Source organism: Micropterus salmoides, unplaced genomic scaffold (genome assembly GCF_014851395.1).
Source record: "Micropterus salmoides isolate LMB-PRFRI ecotype aquatic unplaced genomic scaffold, ASM1485139v1 Ms_hic_scaffold_1, whole genome shotgun sequence".
In the NCBI taxonomy this organism is placed as follows: domain Eukaryota; kingdom Metazoa; phylum Chordata; class Actinopteri; order Centrarchiformes; family Centrarchidae; genus Micropterus; species Micropterus salmoides.
The window spans coordinates 51,093,224-51,112,158 of record NW_024040040.1 but is presented as its reverse complement, the minus strand read 5'-3'; the positions used below and the strand labels follow the sequence as shown (position 1 = coordinate 51,112,158).

Below are 18,935 nucleotides of genomic sequence, written 5' to 3'. Positions count from 1 at the left end.
AAGGGAGCAGATTAGTGAGTAAACACTAAAATAAGGTGGAGAATAATGTAGAATTAAAATGGTTAAATAAGCTTCTAGGAATAGAGAATATACCCAGCTAGTTGTCTGTTATTTTGTGGGAAACACTGCAACCTAGGGCTGGGTGATTTGACCTAAAATCTAAATGAATTTTACCTCAATTATGATTAATGAGTGATTATTTTGTTTTTGATTGTTTTGGGGGGTTTTTCCCTCGTAGTTCACTGACGAGGTTTTTATTGTAAATGTGCCCACAGCTGGCCAATCACAGCGCAGTATAGGTCTCGCTCTAACTGAGGTCCGACACTTTCATGGCTGCGCCCCGTTGACTCTAATGCAAAAGGAGTCGTTTTCTAGCTTTTTTTATACTGTTGGTGGGGCACTTGTAATAATTACAGCTGCTACCCAGAGTGGTTGAAAGGTGAAGTACGATTTATTTCCTAAATCCTAAATACTAAAATAAATTCAGAAAAATGTCTGCTCCTAATGTAATGTTAGTTAGCTATCGCTAGCTAACTTACTACTGAATGTAATGTGATAAAGCCCTACTGTTCTGTTTTTTAATCACTGTAATAGTGGATAGAGACCTACCCAGCTGTACAGGGACAGTGTTGATCCTTTATATCATTGTCCTCTTTCTCAATAGTCAATTATAATACAGTGGTTCACTTTTACTCTGTGATCGGCAGGCTTTAGCTTCTGTTCTTATTTATTTCTCATCAGTTTGACAGCCTGAATACAACCTTCAAATGCCCAATGCAACTGCAAAACTGTTTTCTGCTTTCTAAGATCAATGTTTCCAAAAATTAGACAAAATTTCTCCAGGGACTTCAGTGATGGACAGCGGCAGCGCTGTGATAAAAGTCTGACAGATCCGACAGCTTGTTGAACTAAGTAACAGTAACTAAGGGGGGCGTGGCCTATCTCAAAACGTTTTGCAAGGTTTTCGGATTGAACGTATCAAAACGTTTTTTTTCAACGGAAACGGTGGTCCCCTGAACACCCTGGGCGAGTTCAATATCAAAACGTTTAGCACCGGTTTGCAACGTTTTCAGATTGAACTGCATGCCGTTGCTCTAGTCTTTGAGTTCAGGGGTTTGTTTGCTTACTTGCATGCTGTTGACCTTTTGTGTGAGTTTTGAAATAACGACACAAACCGGTTTCACTGTGTGTCTCTCTCTCTCTCTCTCTCTCTCTCTCTCTCTCTCTCTCTCTCTCTCTCTCTCTCTCTCTCTCTCTCTCTCTCTCTCTCTCTCTCTCTCACACTCACACTCACACTCACACTCACACACACACACAGAGTGACACACTTTCTTTTTCATACCTGTGTTTAGTTCTCATAAACACACTCCTCTCTGAGCCTCTAACTATGCGCTGTTGTCTGGCTGTGGGTTATACCACAATAACGGGACACGTCTTCGAACATAGTGCCAGACCACCGTTTAACTAATGCTCTGAATCAGGCGTAGCAACAGTACTCATACCTCATGCTACATTACCCGTTAGCTCCCACTGATAAAAATAACATAACCATTTGATTATACTTTAATGACAGTGGCCATGGTATAAGAGACATAATCCATGATTTTAACATTTTCATGTCCTCAGAGGGGAAGACGCCGCCGGTGGAAAGCAAGAATGGAAAGAGGACGGAGAGAGGAGGAGGAGGAGGAGGGGGGGGGGGAGGAGGAGGAGGAGGAGGAGGAGATGTGGGCGGAGGTTCAAAGTACTCCATGTTTACCTGGATTGTGGTCCTGGCCCTGCTGGGAGTCTGGAGCTCCGTGGCTGTGGTCTACTTCGACATTGTGGACTACGACAGCGTCATCGGTGAGTAAGATCAGTATGATTATCAGGTGATGTGGTGCTATGTTAGGAAAGAAGCACTGGGTTTAGAAATCAGGAGTGATCACAGGTGAGTGCAGCACTGTACAGCGGCGAGTACAGGGTTCAGGTGCTCGCAAAGCTTTTTACCTCGTATAAGAGCGCTGATATACAGTAGTTGCTACTTTAAAACAGCATAAACTGCCTCGGTTGACTTGTTTAGTTATGTTTTGCAAAATGTGAACATCTTAAGAAGACACTCAGCCAGGGATGATTTGTTCCTCATCTTCCTACTAGTGGAACTTTATTTTAACCCCACAAGTACATACAGTATGCAGGTAAATACGCAGTATGTTTGTAAAAGAGCAAATACAGTATATCACAAACCTTAGACAACACAGAAAGAGTGGCATTCAAAACACATTCTTCTTTCTTCTATAATGTTGCTGAAATACAGATGCGGTGACCTTTAAACAAACATGATCGGCTCAGGAGAAGACGTTAATCTAATTTTAACTGAGAACTTAAGTGGTTCGATAAATCCAGAGTAAAAATGACGTGCAGATTATCCAGTCAGGGATGAGAAGCTGTCAACTGCTTCACAGGCTAAATGTAGGCTGGTGTGAATTCCTGGATTTGAGAACGACGGCTAACTGACAGCTGACATACGTACATGTGTTACTGAATCAGATTTACAAATGCACAATCAATGTGCAACAAAACCATTAATGTAACAAAAGAAATTGGACTTGCTGTAATTCATGATGCATTCAAAGATCTACAGCAACATTTAAATACATAAACTTTTCACTGCTGAACCATGAGATCCACTCATGTTTAGAACATACAAGAGAAGAATTACAGACATATTGGATGTTACAATCTTACAGACTAGTTGATGCGTTTGAGGATAAGGGTTTTAAATTACAATTAAAAGCTTAAAATTGCAAATGCACAATCTGTCTTTTTCTTGGTGTAACTCTTTTGCCAAAAAACATATTTCATTATTTCACAAGCCTCCGTTTACAGTTTTTATGCTTGTTTAAAAACCAAGATGTTGAAATCACACAGAAGCACAGTGCATTCGCCAAAGAAAGAAGATGACCTCCTAATGGTGAGTTTGCGTGTCATTGTAATTACCAGATATGTATGTTGCAATTACTTTTCTGATTATGAGAAAAGATCTGAAAGCTACAAGATATGTCTCGTCCTCTGGTTATTATGAGATACAGAAGTTTTTATTTGTTTTTGTTTCTTTTTTTGGTGGATGCATTGTGCTTACGTGAAATCAGACTTTATGTGGTTCTCACACACACACACACACACACACACACACTTACACACATACACTGAGACACACACTCACACAGACATACACAATGCACGGAGAGTTTCAAAAGTGTGGGTTTTCACACAGCAGCCTGCGTGTCTTCATGTGGTTGTGACAGCTTTCACATCCTCTTGCTCTCAGACAGACATGCACACACACCTCTGCTGTACGTCATAACACAAGTTTATCTTCTCATTTCCCATTTGACTGATAAGCTGCTTCATGTTTGGACTTTATGGCTGCATCTCTCACACATCAGTTAAATGCTTTTGTTTTCCTAGTATATGTAGAGCTCCCTGTTATCATAATGACCGCAGTGATAACTGACTTGTGATGATTGTAAAGTTAAACAGATATGTTTCCCCTCCTTTCTGTAGATAAGGTATTTCAGGGCTGCATGATCTGGGAAAAAACATAAAAGAAAGTTTTACAACAAAGTTTTCCACAAACCACTGAATAGTTCTTACACGTGCAAATGTTTGTGAATCAGCATTATTCTTGAATTTGATGCAGTCAGTCGTTAGCGTAAGAAAACGCCCAAATCATCCCATGTAAGGGCAGAAATCCTGCAGATGTCAGGTATTTACAGTTGTTACTGAAATGATATCTGTTGAAGAATATTCTTAGGGGTCTTAATTGATTTAACAGGGAAAGGTCTAGCTTGGAGTCATTAGCTGACCCCACAAGTGTTCACTGACCTTCCAGCTCTAGTTATTTCTCTCATGTAACTGTCCTTGTTAGGGAGATGACAATATCTGTGCTGGAAAGTATGTTAGTCACGTGTGCCTGCAGTCATCTAGAATCAAAGCAGCTGCAGGCTAAATGTAATTTTTTTGCCGTATTAAAATGACACATCATGCAGCCCTGCATCTCCTCTGTAATTCTGCACTGCTTTGCACCAATTCAGTCGTCTTTCACTGCAAACAGAGGTAAAGATCCCGCTGCTGTAATCTGTCTTCCTCCCTCCCCCTCTTCTTCATCTTCTCTCTCCGTGTGTTATCTCCGCATGCAGCCAGAGCAAAGGAGTTTCGTATGAACTTTTCTGAAGTTTTACAAGGTACGGTCTCAAGATTTGAACATTTTTACAGCTCCATATTACATTGTGTGCTTCCATCAGAGCGAATGGTGTCACCAAACCACTCCAAAGCATAGAATGAGTCAAAGAGGATAAGATGAGGTAAAAAAAACAAAAAAACAGTGGAGGTAAAAGTTAACATGGTGTAAGAAAATGTGCTGTAGGTTGAGGTACACTTACAACTGAGGGGGAAAGAATTCAGATATCTATTAGTAAAGAAGGTCTCAACTCAATGATGAACTGAAAGCACTCTCAGAACAGTTCTTCCTGTTTATTTCTACAGTAAATAAAGCCTGGCCAACATCATTAGTAGCATCTGTTTCATGCTGCTGTACCTGTCTACTGTGTTTTTGTCCCATTGCTGGAACCAGAAACTAAAGTACTTCCTGCCACATTCAGCAAACTCGTTTTAGGCAGCAGCTCTCAAACTAGTTTACATCTTTCAACTGTAATACTAATATTATACTGGTAGTGTGCTTTTTCCATTAACACCCTAAAGCCTAGTTCACACTAAACGATTTTTAGCCTGTGATCGGGAGTAAATCAGCGGTTGATCGGCGGTCGGTCAGTTGTTATGTGTGAACCACTCCACGACACATCAAAACGGTTCCCCGACACATCACTAATGTTTGCCAGATATCTAGCAAGCCAAATATCTCTCTGTAGCTCAGACAATCCCTGCTACAACCAAAAGCTGTTTCAGCTGTAGGTTCGCGTCATTTCCGGTTTCACATTTAACGTGTGTTTTCTTGACAAATTGTGGTTTTGAGACCAGCGTCGGGTGACACAGCGACACTGTCAGCTCGTGTGGTGTGTGACCCCCTGTCATCGATCAGCGTCACGTAGCGTCAACGCCACAACGACTTCAAGACTCCCGTCACAAGACGGCAAGTTGTGTAGTGCGAACGGCACGGCCATCGGCCAACGCTGAAAGTCATGTAGTCTGCACAAGGCTTTAACACTCACTTATTTTTTTCTTTTTATTTACCATGTCATTACAAACATAACGCATTTCCTGCAGGCCACTGGACATTATTCCAGACATGAACCCAGTTGTAAATGATGAAGAAATGTCATAAGCTAACAGTTAACCAGTGATCAAGAGCTTCAGGATAGTAATGTGATGGTTCATTGTCTGCCAACATGCTGGTAGACGAGACACATGAGACACTTGCCTTCTGTGTGAGAGACCTGAGTTTGATTCCCCACTGTGCCACATCCACCATTGTGTCCCTGAGCAAGACACTTAACCCCTCGTTGCTCCAGAGGCGTGCGACCTCTGACATATAAAGCCATTGCATAAAAGCTAAAAGAGTCAATGTAATGTAGACAAACGTAGCAGCAGTTTAAATTATTTCAGATTTCAGATTCTGAAATAAGAATTTGTGGAGATTATTGTGGAGATTGATGAGTCAGAAAACAGAAGATGACAGAAGATGTGTGAACAGCATGACCGCTGAGAGGTGTTACAGATCCTCCACTGCATCCTTCCTCTTCACACAGCTTCACCGTTTTAAATGAATACTTTTTGCACTTTGGCATGCTTCTGCTGTTCATATGCTAAGTTGTGGGTTTTTATTAATAGCTCTGCTTCCTTTACCCGAGCCAGTTTGCTGTGCAAAGCTTTGGGCACCGTCCAGGTTTAGTAATCTTCTAATCTTTCTCTGCCAGTGTGCAGCATTAGCCTGGCAAGCTAACAGTCAGTAATGGAGAAACAAAGTAAGAATAAAGCTTTAGAGCTTTAAATTCTTTAGAACCGGCCGAGTGAGCTTTTTATCCAAACGCTCTTTCCAGTTCCATGAATGCATAAAGGTTATTTTGTGTATGGACACCGTTCAGGTCAGGAGGTCATGATTTACATCACTATATATCAGATATCTTTTCAGTTTGTCTCTTTTATTGTGTGTCATAATAGTAAAAATGCTGAAAAACTCAATAAAATGTCAATATAAAAGGAAAAAAAAACATTACCTTGAAATGATGAAGCAATAAAAATGAAATATCAACAGTTATTGGAGGAAACAACTGCATCATTAAAAACAAAATCACAAAGTAAGGTCTGTTAATTAAGAGTTTATTAGTTTAATAATGATCTTCACGTCATACTCACCAGCTGTACATATACATATTTAAAAAAACAAACTTTTTTTATTACTTTAAAAGTTGGGGTTTACAGTATATGTGTGTCACTCAGCCTTCCTCTCCTCCTCCTCCTCCTCCTCCTACAGGGAAGCTGACGGCCTACGACACGGACGGAGACGGAGACTTTGACGTGGAAGATGCTAAAGTTCTGCTCGGCAAGTCCACTTTAATTTACTTTAACTGACTGATGTGGTTTACAGTTCCTCAGTTTTACACAGTAACCAGTCTTACTCTGTGGTTTGAATCCTACTAAACCAGTGAGGTAGATCAGGTGAGTCAGTGGGTCTGAAACCAGCCTTGTTGTTGGGTCAACTCACGCTCATGAATTTGTCATCGCCTGTCCGCACCATGACTAAGAAGGCTGTTTGGTCTTCTTCTTAAAGCCCAACCGAAGACAAGTCAATGGTATATTTTTTAACGGTGTGTTATTCGTTAGGGGGTTTTGTTTCAAATATTTGCGCTTGAAGGAGAAGGACAAATCACTATTCAAGAAACAATCTCATATTACACATTCATAATATTTATATCCTAAACTTCCAATGCACTCTACCTTTTCTCATAGAGTTTCAAGGAAAAATGTTCTCATTGAATTTAATGAGATGTTCAGTGAGCAAAGTAGGTTTGTAACAGCCACAGGTTAAAAAGCTCAGTCCCACTGTGATCTTAAGCTACAGATTTCATCTACTGCGTGTGATTAGTTAGCTTCAGGTTTATTTTAACCTTTTAAAATACAGATGAATCAATTTAAAAAAAATTTCTCTCAGGACCAGGTCATACAAACTGACATAATACAAACATATACATACTGTTAATATCAACTGAACTTACCTGTTAGAGGTAGTAACAAACTATGAAAGTAAACTATAATCACTAGAAATTCTGCCAACGAATTGTTACCTTGAGGTTTTTGAACGCACCACAAGTCTGGATGTAACTGATGTTTTCAAACCAGCATCAGCTGACAGTACTGTAACAAACACGTCCAACCTATGTTACTGCTTGGTTCAGATGATTTGGCATCTGCTTCTCTCATACATACAGATACTTAATCACGCGCCGTCATCTATATCATCCTGTAAAGCTTTAAAAATAACTGTTAACACAATAAATCAGAATCCTCAAAGACTGCAAACTCCAGCTGGTAGAGTCAGTAGGATGGGTTAAATAAGAAGAAGAAACTTGTACAGATGTAATGTTTGTAAAAGTCTGTCTTTTGTGAACTAAAGACACTGAAGAACAGTGAAATTAGAGCAAAGATGGCCGCCTCTTTTCCTCGTTGTAAAGCTACAGGAAGTGACAGATTGCCTGACGAGACTGAGACAGGAAGTAAAGGCTTATATGTTGTCTATGGTTCATATGCGACTTCTTTAACTCATTATCTTTCTCTTTCCTGCTTCACCATCCTTTATTTTTGTTACGGTCACTCTCCATTCCTTTGTACCATCCTGCCTTCCATCCTTCCTTCTTGCCTCCTATATTTCAACCTTTCCTCTATCCTTAACATTTCCTTCTCCTCCTTTCACTCCTCCTCCTTGTCCTTTAATACCACTTCACCACCTTCCCCTCTCTTTGTGCTTCACCCTCGTCCTCTCCACCTCTGCTCGCCATCTTGCCTTTTTTTTCCTTCTTCCCTCCCTTTCTCTCTCCCTCTCTCTCTCTTTCGTCAGGCTTGACCAAAGATGGCGATGGTAGTGCGAACGCCGAGTCGCTTGAGGAGGTTCTTAATATTTTAGCTGAGGAGGGCTCTGATTGGATCTATGGCTTCTTCACCTTCCTTTATGACGTAGTGGCCTCGCCTGTAGAGCGGGGCAAGGAAAAGGCGGAGGGGAAGGAGGCGGCAGCTGAGAAGCAGGAGGAGGTTGGCACGACCTCCTCTGATGGTGGGGAGGTCAAAGAGGTCACACTGGACCTCCAGAACCAATAGGAGGACAGGAAGCAGAGTCACAGCCACTAGCAAGGCTCCCTGGTCCCAATACCGACAAATGAGGACCAGACTGGGATGTAGCCCAGTCCAGGTGGAGGAGGATGGGAGTGTGTATGTTGTGGTGCAGAGGAGCTGTTGGAGGACAGTCTGGTTTCCACTGCAGGGCCAAACTGGGCAAACTGGCCACACAGTCCTTAAAAGAAGCTAGAAACACGAAAACTCAACAAGACTTAAAGTAAAACACGTGTGTTGATTTAAGAATGCAGTAAATGTATTAGATGTTGGTTTGTTTGATAGAAAAATCCAATAATATAGTATCAGTCTGCACTGGCTTATGAAATATATTGGTATTTGTGTGTGTGTTTCCCAAAATGAACATAATGAAACTACATTATTTATTTAAATACTCAAAATACACTGAAATATATCTTTTAGGACCATAATCATCAACGTGGCTTCACATTTTTTAGGTTATTAACAAAAAATGATGTATATTTTACTATAATGTTGACCTTTTTCAAAATTAGCCATTGATTTCCATTCATTTCTGTAAAAATCTACTTGTTTAAAATGCATAAGTCACAGTGAACATTTAGTCACGTTGCTTAACTTATGTTTTTGTATAACTTAATTTATTCTTTGTCATAATTAAAGTATCTTCACGTGATGATGCCGTTGCAAGCAGGGACTGTTTGGAAAACTTAAATCTGACATTTAATAGTGCAAAAATTCTTATTTTCCCTATACATGTGATTTAATTATTAGAAATCTTACTATTTTTTTATTTTTTTTTATCCCCTTCACACTAAATAAATAGAATATGATCTGAAGTTAGACGGTACAACCTGCAGTGTAGGCCCCACATGGCTCTCTACCCTGGTGTATTTGGTTTTCTGTCAGCTGATGTTGAACACTCTCCTAAACCTCATAGTGTTTTTAATGGATAGAACAGGGAGAACACGGTTTATGATTGTTTGGGAAACAACTACCAAACAAATGCAGGTAGATTTAGACTTTCTACCAAATATAGCAAGTGAACAGCCTCAGCTGGAGATCCTGTTTCTAGTCCAGTCGCTGGTTAATTAAATGAATCCTATTCTTTTGCTGATAACTATAAAAAACAGAGTTAACTGTCCATGGTTGTATTCGATGATATTTATATAAATCTGGACTTCAGGTTATAAGAGAGGTTCCAGTTTTAAGGATGATGTGATGCTCGTCATATTTTACTCTCTGCTCTGTAATATTAATATTACTCACTTTATATTAACAAATACTACACTTTTCTGCCTGTAAACCACTAATATTCACATTACATTCTGCTTTGTGTTTGAAGATGTTAGAAATGTGATGTATAGTTGGCAGGCTGATCTGTCATCTTTTACCCTGTTTGATCATGTTGGTGTCTCGGCCTTATTTGTGTGTTTTAGGCTGCAGTTACAATACATAATGATATTCTCAGAGTATTTAAATACACATCCGGTACCGCAGACAGTTTTCATGTAACTTTAAGGTCAACAGTTGGTTGTAATGATATAATATGAACTGCAGCTGTAAATTTGCATTAATTATATTTAGCTCAGGGTAACAGACAGTCAGTCGTCTTTACTGATGCACGTCCTGTCCAAACTCACAAGGTGTTTCCTGATGGGAATTTGCACCAAAATATCGCTAAATAGGAGACACATCTTATGTTTTTCATTAGTAATATTAACAGTTAACCTTTTGTCACTTGAGGTTACACTGGTCACAAACATCAAGCGTGAACAGGTAAATCTGCTAGCGAGAAATGAAGCCGCTAATTTAGCCGTATTGTCAAAAATATAAAGTCTCAATGAAGTGAGCGAGTCATGAAAAACTCAATGTTTTTTATTATTCTCATTATAACTGTATTATTTCTCTTTAAAATAGAGACACTGAGACATACAGCCAGTAGTTTTCATTAACTTCCTCCGCTGTGTGTTTGTTCAGATGAAAGGAAGTTAAAAGATCCTGCTCTCAGGAGAGACAGGCTGAGAAAAGGTACTGTGTGTTTTTGTGTACGTATGCTGATCTCTGTGCAGACTTTCCCCTTTCTGGTGCTCTGCTAAGAGCTCTCCTAACAGATCTGTCTGTTTCTAAACTTTATAGAGGACAAGAAAGAGGGGAAGAAGAAAGGTAAAGGTACTGTCCCAGTTACTGCACGACTCTGTTCGATCCTGTGTAACCAAATGAGTGAGGCATTAACCTTCAGTTCCCACGGGGGCCACGTGTACTCAATCTAAAAGCATGTCTGACTCTGCAGGGTGGGAGACAATCAACAGGTGTGAACATCACAGATGATTCACTATCTAAAAGTGCATGTTAACCAGGCAGAGGGAATATTAGAATAATAATAAGAAAAATTCAGAAACAAGCTTTTTGCATTTGTAGTGTCGTTGCTCAGGTTTTTGCCAGCCAATAAAACATAACACATAAAGCTGCACATCTTTCAGGACTAGAAATAGTGCAGATGACTCATCATCCCAGGCATTTGCGATGACACTTGGTACACTTTGTAGCTTAGCATTAAATAATATTTGCTAGTTCAGCTACACCACAAACCTCATTGGCTCGTCAGGCGGTTCAGCAAACTTCATAATGAGTGAAAAAACACATCACAAAGTTCCCCTTTAATTGCTTCCTTTTCTGTCTTTTGATGTGAAGGAAGTAAATGTGTGTTCTACTTGTAGTAGACATGGCGGGCAGTGTTGCAAATGAATCAGCAGGTCTGCTTTATGGCAAGATCGGATTTACTTATTTAGTTTTTGCATCACGTTTGCATTCACTAGATTAGAAAAAGTATTAAGAAGCATCTTATCATTAATGGTAAATAATTCTGTTTTGGATTTACAAAAATGTACTATATTAAAAGAGGTGTCTATGAAGATTCTCAGTCATCCAGGTCATAGTTATCCAACGAAGGTTGAACTGAAGAAGTCCTTTGGATGAGGGACGAAATGTCTTCCAGTATCTTCAACCAAGTCCAGTTGCCCTTGATTTCAACCTTCGTTGGATATTAAAATAGACTTTGCCATTAGAATATGAGATTACACAAACCTCTACTGAACATTAAACCCATATGGCAGATCCATGTTCAAGTTTGTAGACGTCATGTTTGAAGTGGTGAAGACATAGTTCAGTTTGTAGGCGGTCTGTTGTTGGACTGAGTTTGCTGTCCAGCGTGTTTTGGTAGCAGTCTGCTTTGTTTTCGGCATGTTGACTTTCAGTATCAACCAGTTTGGTGTGTGTGTGTGTGTGTGTGTGATCCTAGAAGTCAAGACATTAGAGGCCACTGATGAAGAAATAAAACTCCCAGAAGGTAGAGTGGTGATCCCTCTGTGTGGGTTTGCGTGTGGCCTGATTAATTAATCCCATATCCATCTGTTTATGTGAATTATACAAATGGATTGACTGAAGTCTGTCAAGCAGAAAATAGGCAACGTGAGCGTGTGAATAAATACTCTTATGTGTGATATCTAGCTCAAGCTCTTTGTTACGTCGAGCTCTTTGTTAAACTCTGTGTATGAATCTGAGCTGAAAGGCTGTTTGTTCTCCTCTGTGTTAGACGAGACAGCAGAGGAGACTGCTGATAGAAAGAACACAACTCGAGGTACTACAACCTGCCGCCCGCCCGTCTGAAATAAAGACTTTTCTTTTGGACTTGATATTTTAAGGCATGGGTTTGGTTTAACAGCTGCAAGTCCAGTGATGCACTAATGCACTCTGATTTGGATGATAAAACAGATGTCGTCTTGTCTTTGTTGAAGCCTTGCAGACCCATAAATAATTAATTTAATTTAACACTCTGAAATTGTAGGGGTGGGTGATATGATGATATATCCTGTGAGTTTAAATCTGTCTACTTTTAGATATTTTGCCTATACTTTTATACCATGGTGTCAATGACTTTAATATCTATGCATGAATTAGATCATTGTGGTCAATGTTGCAGATCAAAAAGCAGGACTGTTATGGCAATATTGGGTTTTGTATGGCCTTTTAATTTATTTGTATGCATTTATAATTTATATCCTTCTATTTGTTCTTTTACTCCTATTTTTATGTCTTTTGTCTCTCTGCAAAAGCACTTTGTTTGATAAGTGCTCTACAAATAAAGGTTATTATTAAATTAAATGCATATAAATAAAATAAATAAATGTACTTCATTGCACAGCCAGTCATTTCATTTGGTCCAGTGGCTTGAATGAAAGTTTGTTTGTTTACTGAAAGATTCTGATAACATTAGGTTTTTTATTGACTTTTCTTTTTGGTGTGCTGTATCATAACAGATTAAGTTCTCGCATGTACTGTGTGATGATGTCATGCCCCCCTGACAGTGATGTCACATCCTTTTAACACTTCCTTGGTTGCTTTGCGTTACAACATTTAACAAGTCGTTGTCGTCGGTGAACGGTGTGTTTGATTAAAGTTTGTGAATGCAACTCTTCGATTACGCTGTGGTTAAAGAGCCTCCTTAAACCCAAACCTCAGACCGTCCTGCCAGAGGTGTCAGGCTGCGCTCCGCCCTGAGGGAGGAGCTGAGGCTGATCCACGAGAAGATGGAGGCCAAGAGGATTGCTCGCATCGCTCTAGCCGAGATCAGGGCCTTCCTCGCTGAAGAAGAGGAGGAGAGGGAGGCGGCCTGGGCGCTGAAGACGAAGGCGCTGGAGGCTGCCCAGGAGCAACTGAGGGAGGAGAGGAGGAGGCAGGCAGAGAGGATAGAGAAGGAGAAGATGGAAATAGAGAAGGCTGAGAAGGAAAGGATGGAAAAGGAGAAGGCGGAAAAGGAGGAGAAAGAGAGGATTGAAAAGGAAAGGATAGAAAAGGAGAAGGCGGAGAAGGAGGAGAAAGAGAGGATTGAAAAGGAAAGGATAGAAAAGGAGAAGGCGGAGAAGGAGAAGGCGGAAAAGGAGAAGAAGGAAAAGGAGGAGAAAGAGAGGATTGAAAAGGAAAGGATAGAAAAGGAGAAGGCGGAAAAGGAGAAGGCAGAGAAAGAGAGGATTGAAAAGGAAAGGATAGAAAAGGAGAAAGCGGAGAAGGAGAAGGCGGAAAAGGAGAAGATGGAGAAAGAGAGGATTGAAAAGGAGAAGATGGAGAAAGAGAGGATTGAAAAGGAGAAGGCGGAGAAGGAGAGGATTGAAAAGGAGAAGGCGGAGAAGGAGAGGATTGAAAAGGAGAAGGCGGAGAAGGAAAGGATAGAGAAGGAAAGAATTCAAAAGGAGAAAGCAGAAAACGAGAAAGCTGAGAAAGAGAGGTTGGCTCGAGTGAAGGCAGAAAAAGACAGATTGGCCAAAGAAGAGAGGGAACGACTGGAGAGAGAGAGGGCAGAGAAGGAAAAGATGGAGAGAGATCGCCTGGCTATTGAACGACAGAGAGCAGCCAAAGAAAAGGCGGAGAGGGAACAACAGGAGAAAGAAAGACTGGAAAGAGAGAGGGCTGAAAAGGAGAGGATAGAAAGGGAGCGCATCGCAAAAGAAAGAGAGAGAATAGCCAGAGAGAAGAAGAGGGTGGAGAGAGAGAAGGCAGAACAGGAACAGTTGGAGAAGGAGAGACTTGAGAAAGAATGGATTGCCAAAGAGAAAGCAGAAAAAGAAAGACTGGAGAGGGAAGCCAAGGAAAGAGAGAGAATTGCAAGGGAGAAGGAGAGGATGGAGAGAGAGAGAGCCGAAAAGGAGAGGCTAGAGAAAGAGCGACTGGCCAAAGAAAGAGCAGAAAAAGAAAGGATAGAGAGAGAACGTATAGCTAAGGAAAGAGAAAGAATTGCCAGGGAAAAAGAGAGAGCAGAAAAGGAAAGACTAGAAACAGAGAGACTAGCTAGGGAAAAGGAAAGGATGGAGCGAGCTGCAAGAGAGAAGGAAGAGAGGGAAAAGATGGAGAGGGAGCGCCTCGCCAGGGAGAGGGCAAGACAAGCTCAGGAGAAAGAGAGATTAGAGAAAGAACGAATTGCGAAGGAAAGGGAGAGAATCGCCCGGGAGAAGGAGAGAATCGAACAGGTGAGACTAGAGAAGCAAAGGCTGGAGAACGAGAAGGCAGCGAGGGAAAAGCTGGTGCATGAGAGGGCTGCGAAGGAGAGAGCGGCTCGAGAGAAGGAGCTGATGGAGAGACAGAGGCTCGCCAGGGAGAAGGCTGTTCGGGATAAGATCGAGGCGGAGAAGCTGGCGAAGGAGAGAGCGGAGAGAGAACGCATCGCCGTGAAGGTAGAAATGAAGAAACTAGAGCCTCTCGAGAGAAAACCTAACGCTTCCCAGCCGAAAGCGCAGACAGCAGAGCAGAAAAGTGGCAGAGCGAGCGTGTCGGCCGTCAGGAGGGAGAAGAGCGGGGGCGGGACGAAGAAATGACACCGCGGCCTGAAGTTACTATCTCATTAATGGTGCTAGAGCTCTGATTGGCTGAAGGGTTAAAAGAAGTGAGGAAGAGGAGAGTTTCTTCCTCTGCGACGATGATAAATGACGTGTAAAATCTTCCGTGACTGAGCAGCTGAATCTTCACTTCACAGAATAAGGAAAGTTTAGTGGACAGTTCATTTTACTTCACAGCAGAAGGTTTTCTTGCTTTAATCGCATAAAATATTTGCTATTAACTAAATATTCTGAAGAAAATAATGTGTGAACAATAAAGGTCTTCGTAAGGGACAGGGTGGCAATTATTTTGTTTTATTTCTCACACCGCAGACCTGGCTCATTTTTAGAGACCGACATCATCCTCTCAACTGTAAACATCGTGGTTAGTAAACTATTTTTGTATTTGCAGAAATAGCTGTGCTCACCTAGTGTAGCTTCCTGATGACATTAGCTAATGTCCCTCGTTAACGACGAGAGGCAGACCGATATGGGATGTTTAAGACCGATACAGATTTTAAAATCTGTCGGATTTTATAATCCGACATATCGATCGATATTATTTTTTTTCCCCCCCTTCTTTTCAGAAACACCGAGGTAACATGATGCAACTTTATTTATTGTTAGAAATAGTACTTTGGACAAAAGTACAACAAGATATATTGCACGTTGAATGAATAACGAACATGTATAAATAAAAAAAGACCGTCTTTTCTTTTCAACTGTCGTTCATCAGCTGTTATACTGATTTATCTGCTGTTGATATCAGAAAACCAATTTATCAGTCCGGCTCTTTAACCAGTAATACAGTTATTTATTCTTACCACGTTGTTCTGATACTCAGTAGAAATTGTTCTGATACTCAGTAGAAATTGTTCTGATACTCAGTAGAAATCTTGAAATGTTAAAAAGGCAGGTTAAAAAGTGAAGAGTGTAAACATAAATACTCTCTTCTAAACAGTCTCTCTGTCCACTTCCTCCTCTTTGTTGGGTTGATGTATCTGTAGAAATGTTTAGATTTTAGTTCTGACTTTTGATTTTGGTGAAATAAACATGTGACTCTGAGGAGCAGAAGTGACTCAGCCCCGTTGTCTTATCTTATGATACCTGTGTGAATAAGAATTTCTTACAAAATGTCCACGCCTGATGTTAGCATCCAGATTCGGCTGTGGCCTGATCAATCATTTAGTAAAGTCTCGTTTGTTCTCTGTCCTGTCGGGAATCGAATCTGAGAGGTTTGGAAATGTTATGAAACCTGCCGTCTTTGAGCACCCTGGTCCAAACAGTCTGCATTAACTTTAACTGCATGGGGGAAAAAAAAAAGATTAATGCCAAATTTAAAAATACAGATATAATTAAGGAGCACTGACTGTTCGAGGCAGACGTTTTCGGTTGTATTCACTACGTTCCCATCAGTCCGTGATATAGTTTGAAGCTGTGGAGGAAGTGTCATCTTAGAGGACACAGACACCGTATATGCATTTAGATGTTAAAATAAGTAAGTGTGTTTGTTATTAACAACCTCATCAGTGTTGAAAAGGAACTCAGGGGTCAAGTTAAGAGGCCACTTAAAGATTAACTTAACTAAAGAGCCATACTTGAGATGTACTGTATGTTTTTGTTGCAGTGTTTTTTTTTTTTCTTTCTTTTTCGTTTTTATGATATTGTCTTTAACTCAGATTTATGTGTCAGTTCCTTGTACGCAGAAATGTGTGGTACCTCCTCTGTTCTGCCCCCTCTGGCTCTGATCTTGGCCTGTTGATGGTTTTTATAGGAGTTTTATTTATTTAATTAAGTGACTAAATGTCAGTCATGTAGTGCATCTTATACGCATTAGAGCTGGGCTGAACGATGCTGAGTTCAAGAGTGTTGGGGGCTGTTTATTACAAAGTGCATTGAACCAGCTCTAAAACAAAGTAGCTTTTCCATCAAAATGTGAGAACATCTTTGATAAATAAATCTTGGTTTTCAAATTGAGATACGTTTGTCTTCCTTCTTGGTGTATTTGAAGTATCGAGGTCGTAACCTAAAGCAGCCCCACATGCAAACCCTTTTTAAAGTGCGTTCCCCGGTTTAAAATGTCGTTGGAGCGGTGCTGAGAAGGAGTAATGAACATCACGTCCTCTTTCCTCTATTCAGTCTATCTCCCTCCACCACAACTTCCTCCTCTGTTCGATCTCACACTCTGTTCTCTTTTCTTGTCAGCTCTTGTTTCCTTTCCAGGGACTATTAGCGTCACTTTAACTCCTGACCTCCTCACTGCTGGCTGTGTGGAGGTTTAAAGTTTTATTCTCCTCCCTGAATTGAGAAATTTAAATGTCGATGAATTGATTGAATTTGAACACCTGCTGTTTTCTTTAAGGTGTAGTAACTGAACTGTAAACCAACATCAGTTATGAATTATTTTTGCACATTGTTATTTTCCTTCTCAAACAGTTTTTTCTGTCTTCCTGATAAACCCACATACTCACAACTCAGTGAGAGAGACGTCTTTATCAGCTCTTTCCTTCACTTCTTTACTTTTACATGAAGCCCCAGGGTCAATTTAGCAGTTAAGTTTCCTCACAAATCAGGGATGGCCTCATAATTATCAGGTTGAGTGAAATGTTTCAGGATTGTTTCCTCTCCATTGGCACCAATATTTATAAATTTCAAGCGATACTCATCCCTGGTGACCAGAGAGAGTAGGAACAGCGGCAACAATGATATAGACAGCTCTCCGAAATGTGTATGTGGGAAAATGTTTCTGATTTTTTGCTCTTGAATTTCTAACCACTGAACAGGGCTGAAAGAGAGACCAGATGTGAAAATTTCACCTGATCAGAAAACAGGTGAGGACACACACACACACACACACACACACACACACACACACACACACACACACACACACACACACACACAGATCCTCTGCTGTCTGTTGTCTCCCCGACATACGAGCCGACACTGACATGATACTCTGAGAAAACCACCCAGTAGGTGTTTCGCCTTGTTCCCACCTGTGAATTCAGGCGTGTTGCCTGCCTCGCCTGACCTCTACTGAACTAACTCTGATCCCAGCTCCGTATCAGACACGACGAAAAACTGTGTTACACCAACAAAGCCTGGGTCACAAACAAACTGAGGCTTTATATCAGCTCCACCCGGCTTCAATTTCAGCTGCCCAGCTCAACCAGTGTGCCAGTGCGAAGATCCTTTCTCTTTGGCTCTCTCTGTATCCTGTTGAGAGAGGCACAAGGCTGCACACTCGGTGACAGAAAAAGGGAAGCCTCTGTGCTAGCTTCAGGTACACACACCGATACAAGGATGTAGTTAAAATCATTTTAAGTCTTTAAAATAAAGAAACACAAAAGAAGAAAGCAGACCTGATGCGACTCATACTGGGTCTTATTCAGGTCGTGGCATTAAAGTCGTGATTCCTTCCTGCACACTTTATTTACAAACAGTCACCCGCGCTAGAAATGAAACCAGTTCTGGGGTCTCATTTATAAAACTGTGCGTAGGAACAAAACAGGGCGTAGCCACTTCCCAAGCACAGGTTGTGATCTATAAAAAACAAAGTTGACCGGAGAATGTGTGGTCCTGTAAGTAACTCTGAACCATGAGTACGCACATAAAGTAGAGAAATGAGAAACAGCGACTCACATGGCAGAAGGATGAAGTGAAATGTTTGAAATGAAGAGGCATACTGCTGTGTAAAATAAAATATATTAAAATAAAAATATTACCTCTGAATATTTATAGGCTTAAAGGCTTTCTGAATAAACAAACACCCGTTTGATTGACTTTCTCTAAAGTGCACAAAAAAAGCCCTATAATTTAAGATCATTTGCAGCGCACAAAAAGATCCAGATTCAGGATAATAAACACAAACGGAGAAATCTGTTTCTGCAAAATGAATCAGGAATCATATTAATTAAAACTTGCATGCAGTGCAATTTATTCCCATAAAAAGGAGGACAATTTACATTTAAATTAATGCCGTTTTCAATGCGTCAGTCGAGCAAATACGAGAGCATAGTTTCATGTTGTTATCACATGTTCGTTGCCTTATTGAGCCAAACACTGTGCGCCAGCAAGTGAATGTGATGCGCTGCTTGTAAAAACTTTGTTTGGATTTTATTAAGTATATCTTTAAGCTTATGTCATTTAGCCTACAACAAGTCATATTTCTTTTAACTCATCGCCATCGTTGTTAAGTGAGTGGACTGTTGTGTAGCCTAAATAAATGTTTAAACACAAGAGGGATGTATTTGGTTTAATGGG

At 40.6% G+C, this 18,935-nt stretch overlaps 3 protein-coding genes across 8 annotated transcripts in view; 2 read left to right on the top strand and 1 right to left on the bottom strand.

Annotated features, from left to right (window-relative positions):
- Positions 1-18,935, bottom strand: part of LOC119893815 (NACHT, LRR and PYD domains-containing protein 12-like) — a 636,326-nt gene that overhangs the window by 306,908 nt on the left and 310,483 nt on the right. The window lies entirely within an intron of this gene.
- Positions 1-18,935, top strand: part of LOC119895086 (aspartyl/asparaginyl beta-hydroxylase-like) — a 41,622-nt gene that overhangs the window by 8,307 nt on the left and 14,380 nt on the right. For 4 of the 5 annotated variants that reach the window (XM_038708286.1, XM_038708043.1, XM_038707955.1 and 1 more), the window contains 4 exons: positions 1,627-1,845; positions 4,182-4,226; positions 6,473-6,541; positions 17,453-17,500. In XM_038708286.1, coding sequence (XP_038564214.1) covers positions 1,627-1,845; positions 4,182-4,226; positions 6,473-6,541; positions 17,453-17,500 — 381 coding nt within the window. The remainder of the gene's footprint in view (positions 1-1,626; positions 1,846-4,181; positions 4,227-6,472; positions 6,542-17,452; positions 17,501-18,935) is intronic. The other variant, XM_038708119.1, reaches the window with a different exon arrangement.
- LOC119895394 (uncharacterized abhydrolase domain-containing protein DDB_G0269086-like) lies at positions 10,577-15,740 on the top strand. The gene is made up of 4 exons (XM_038708543.1): positions 10,577-11,650; positions 11,897-11,941; positions 12,823-13,040; positions 13,227-15,740. Exons 1-4 carry the CDS (start codon positions 11,545-11,547, stop codon positions 14,667-14,669), a joined length of 1,812 nt encoding a protein of 603 aa, XP_038564471.1. The 5' UTR covers positions 10,577-11,544; the 3' UTR covers positions 14,670-15,740.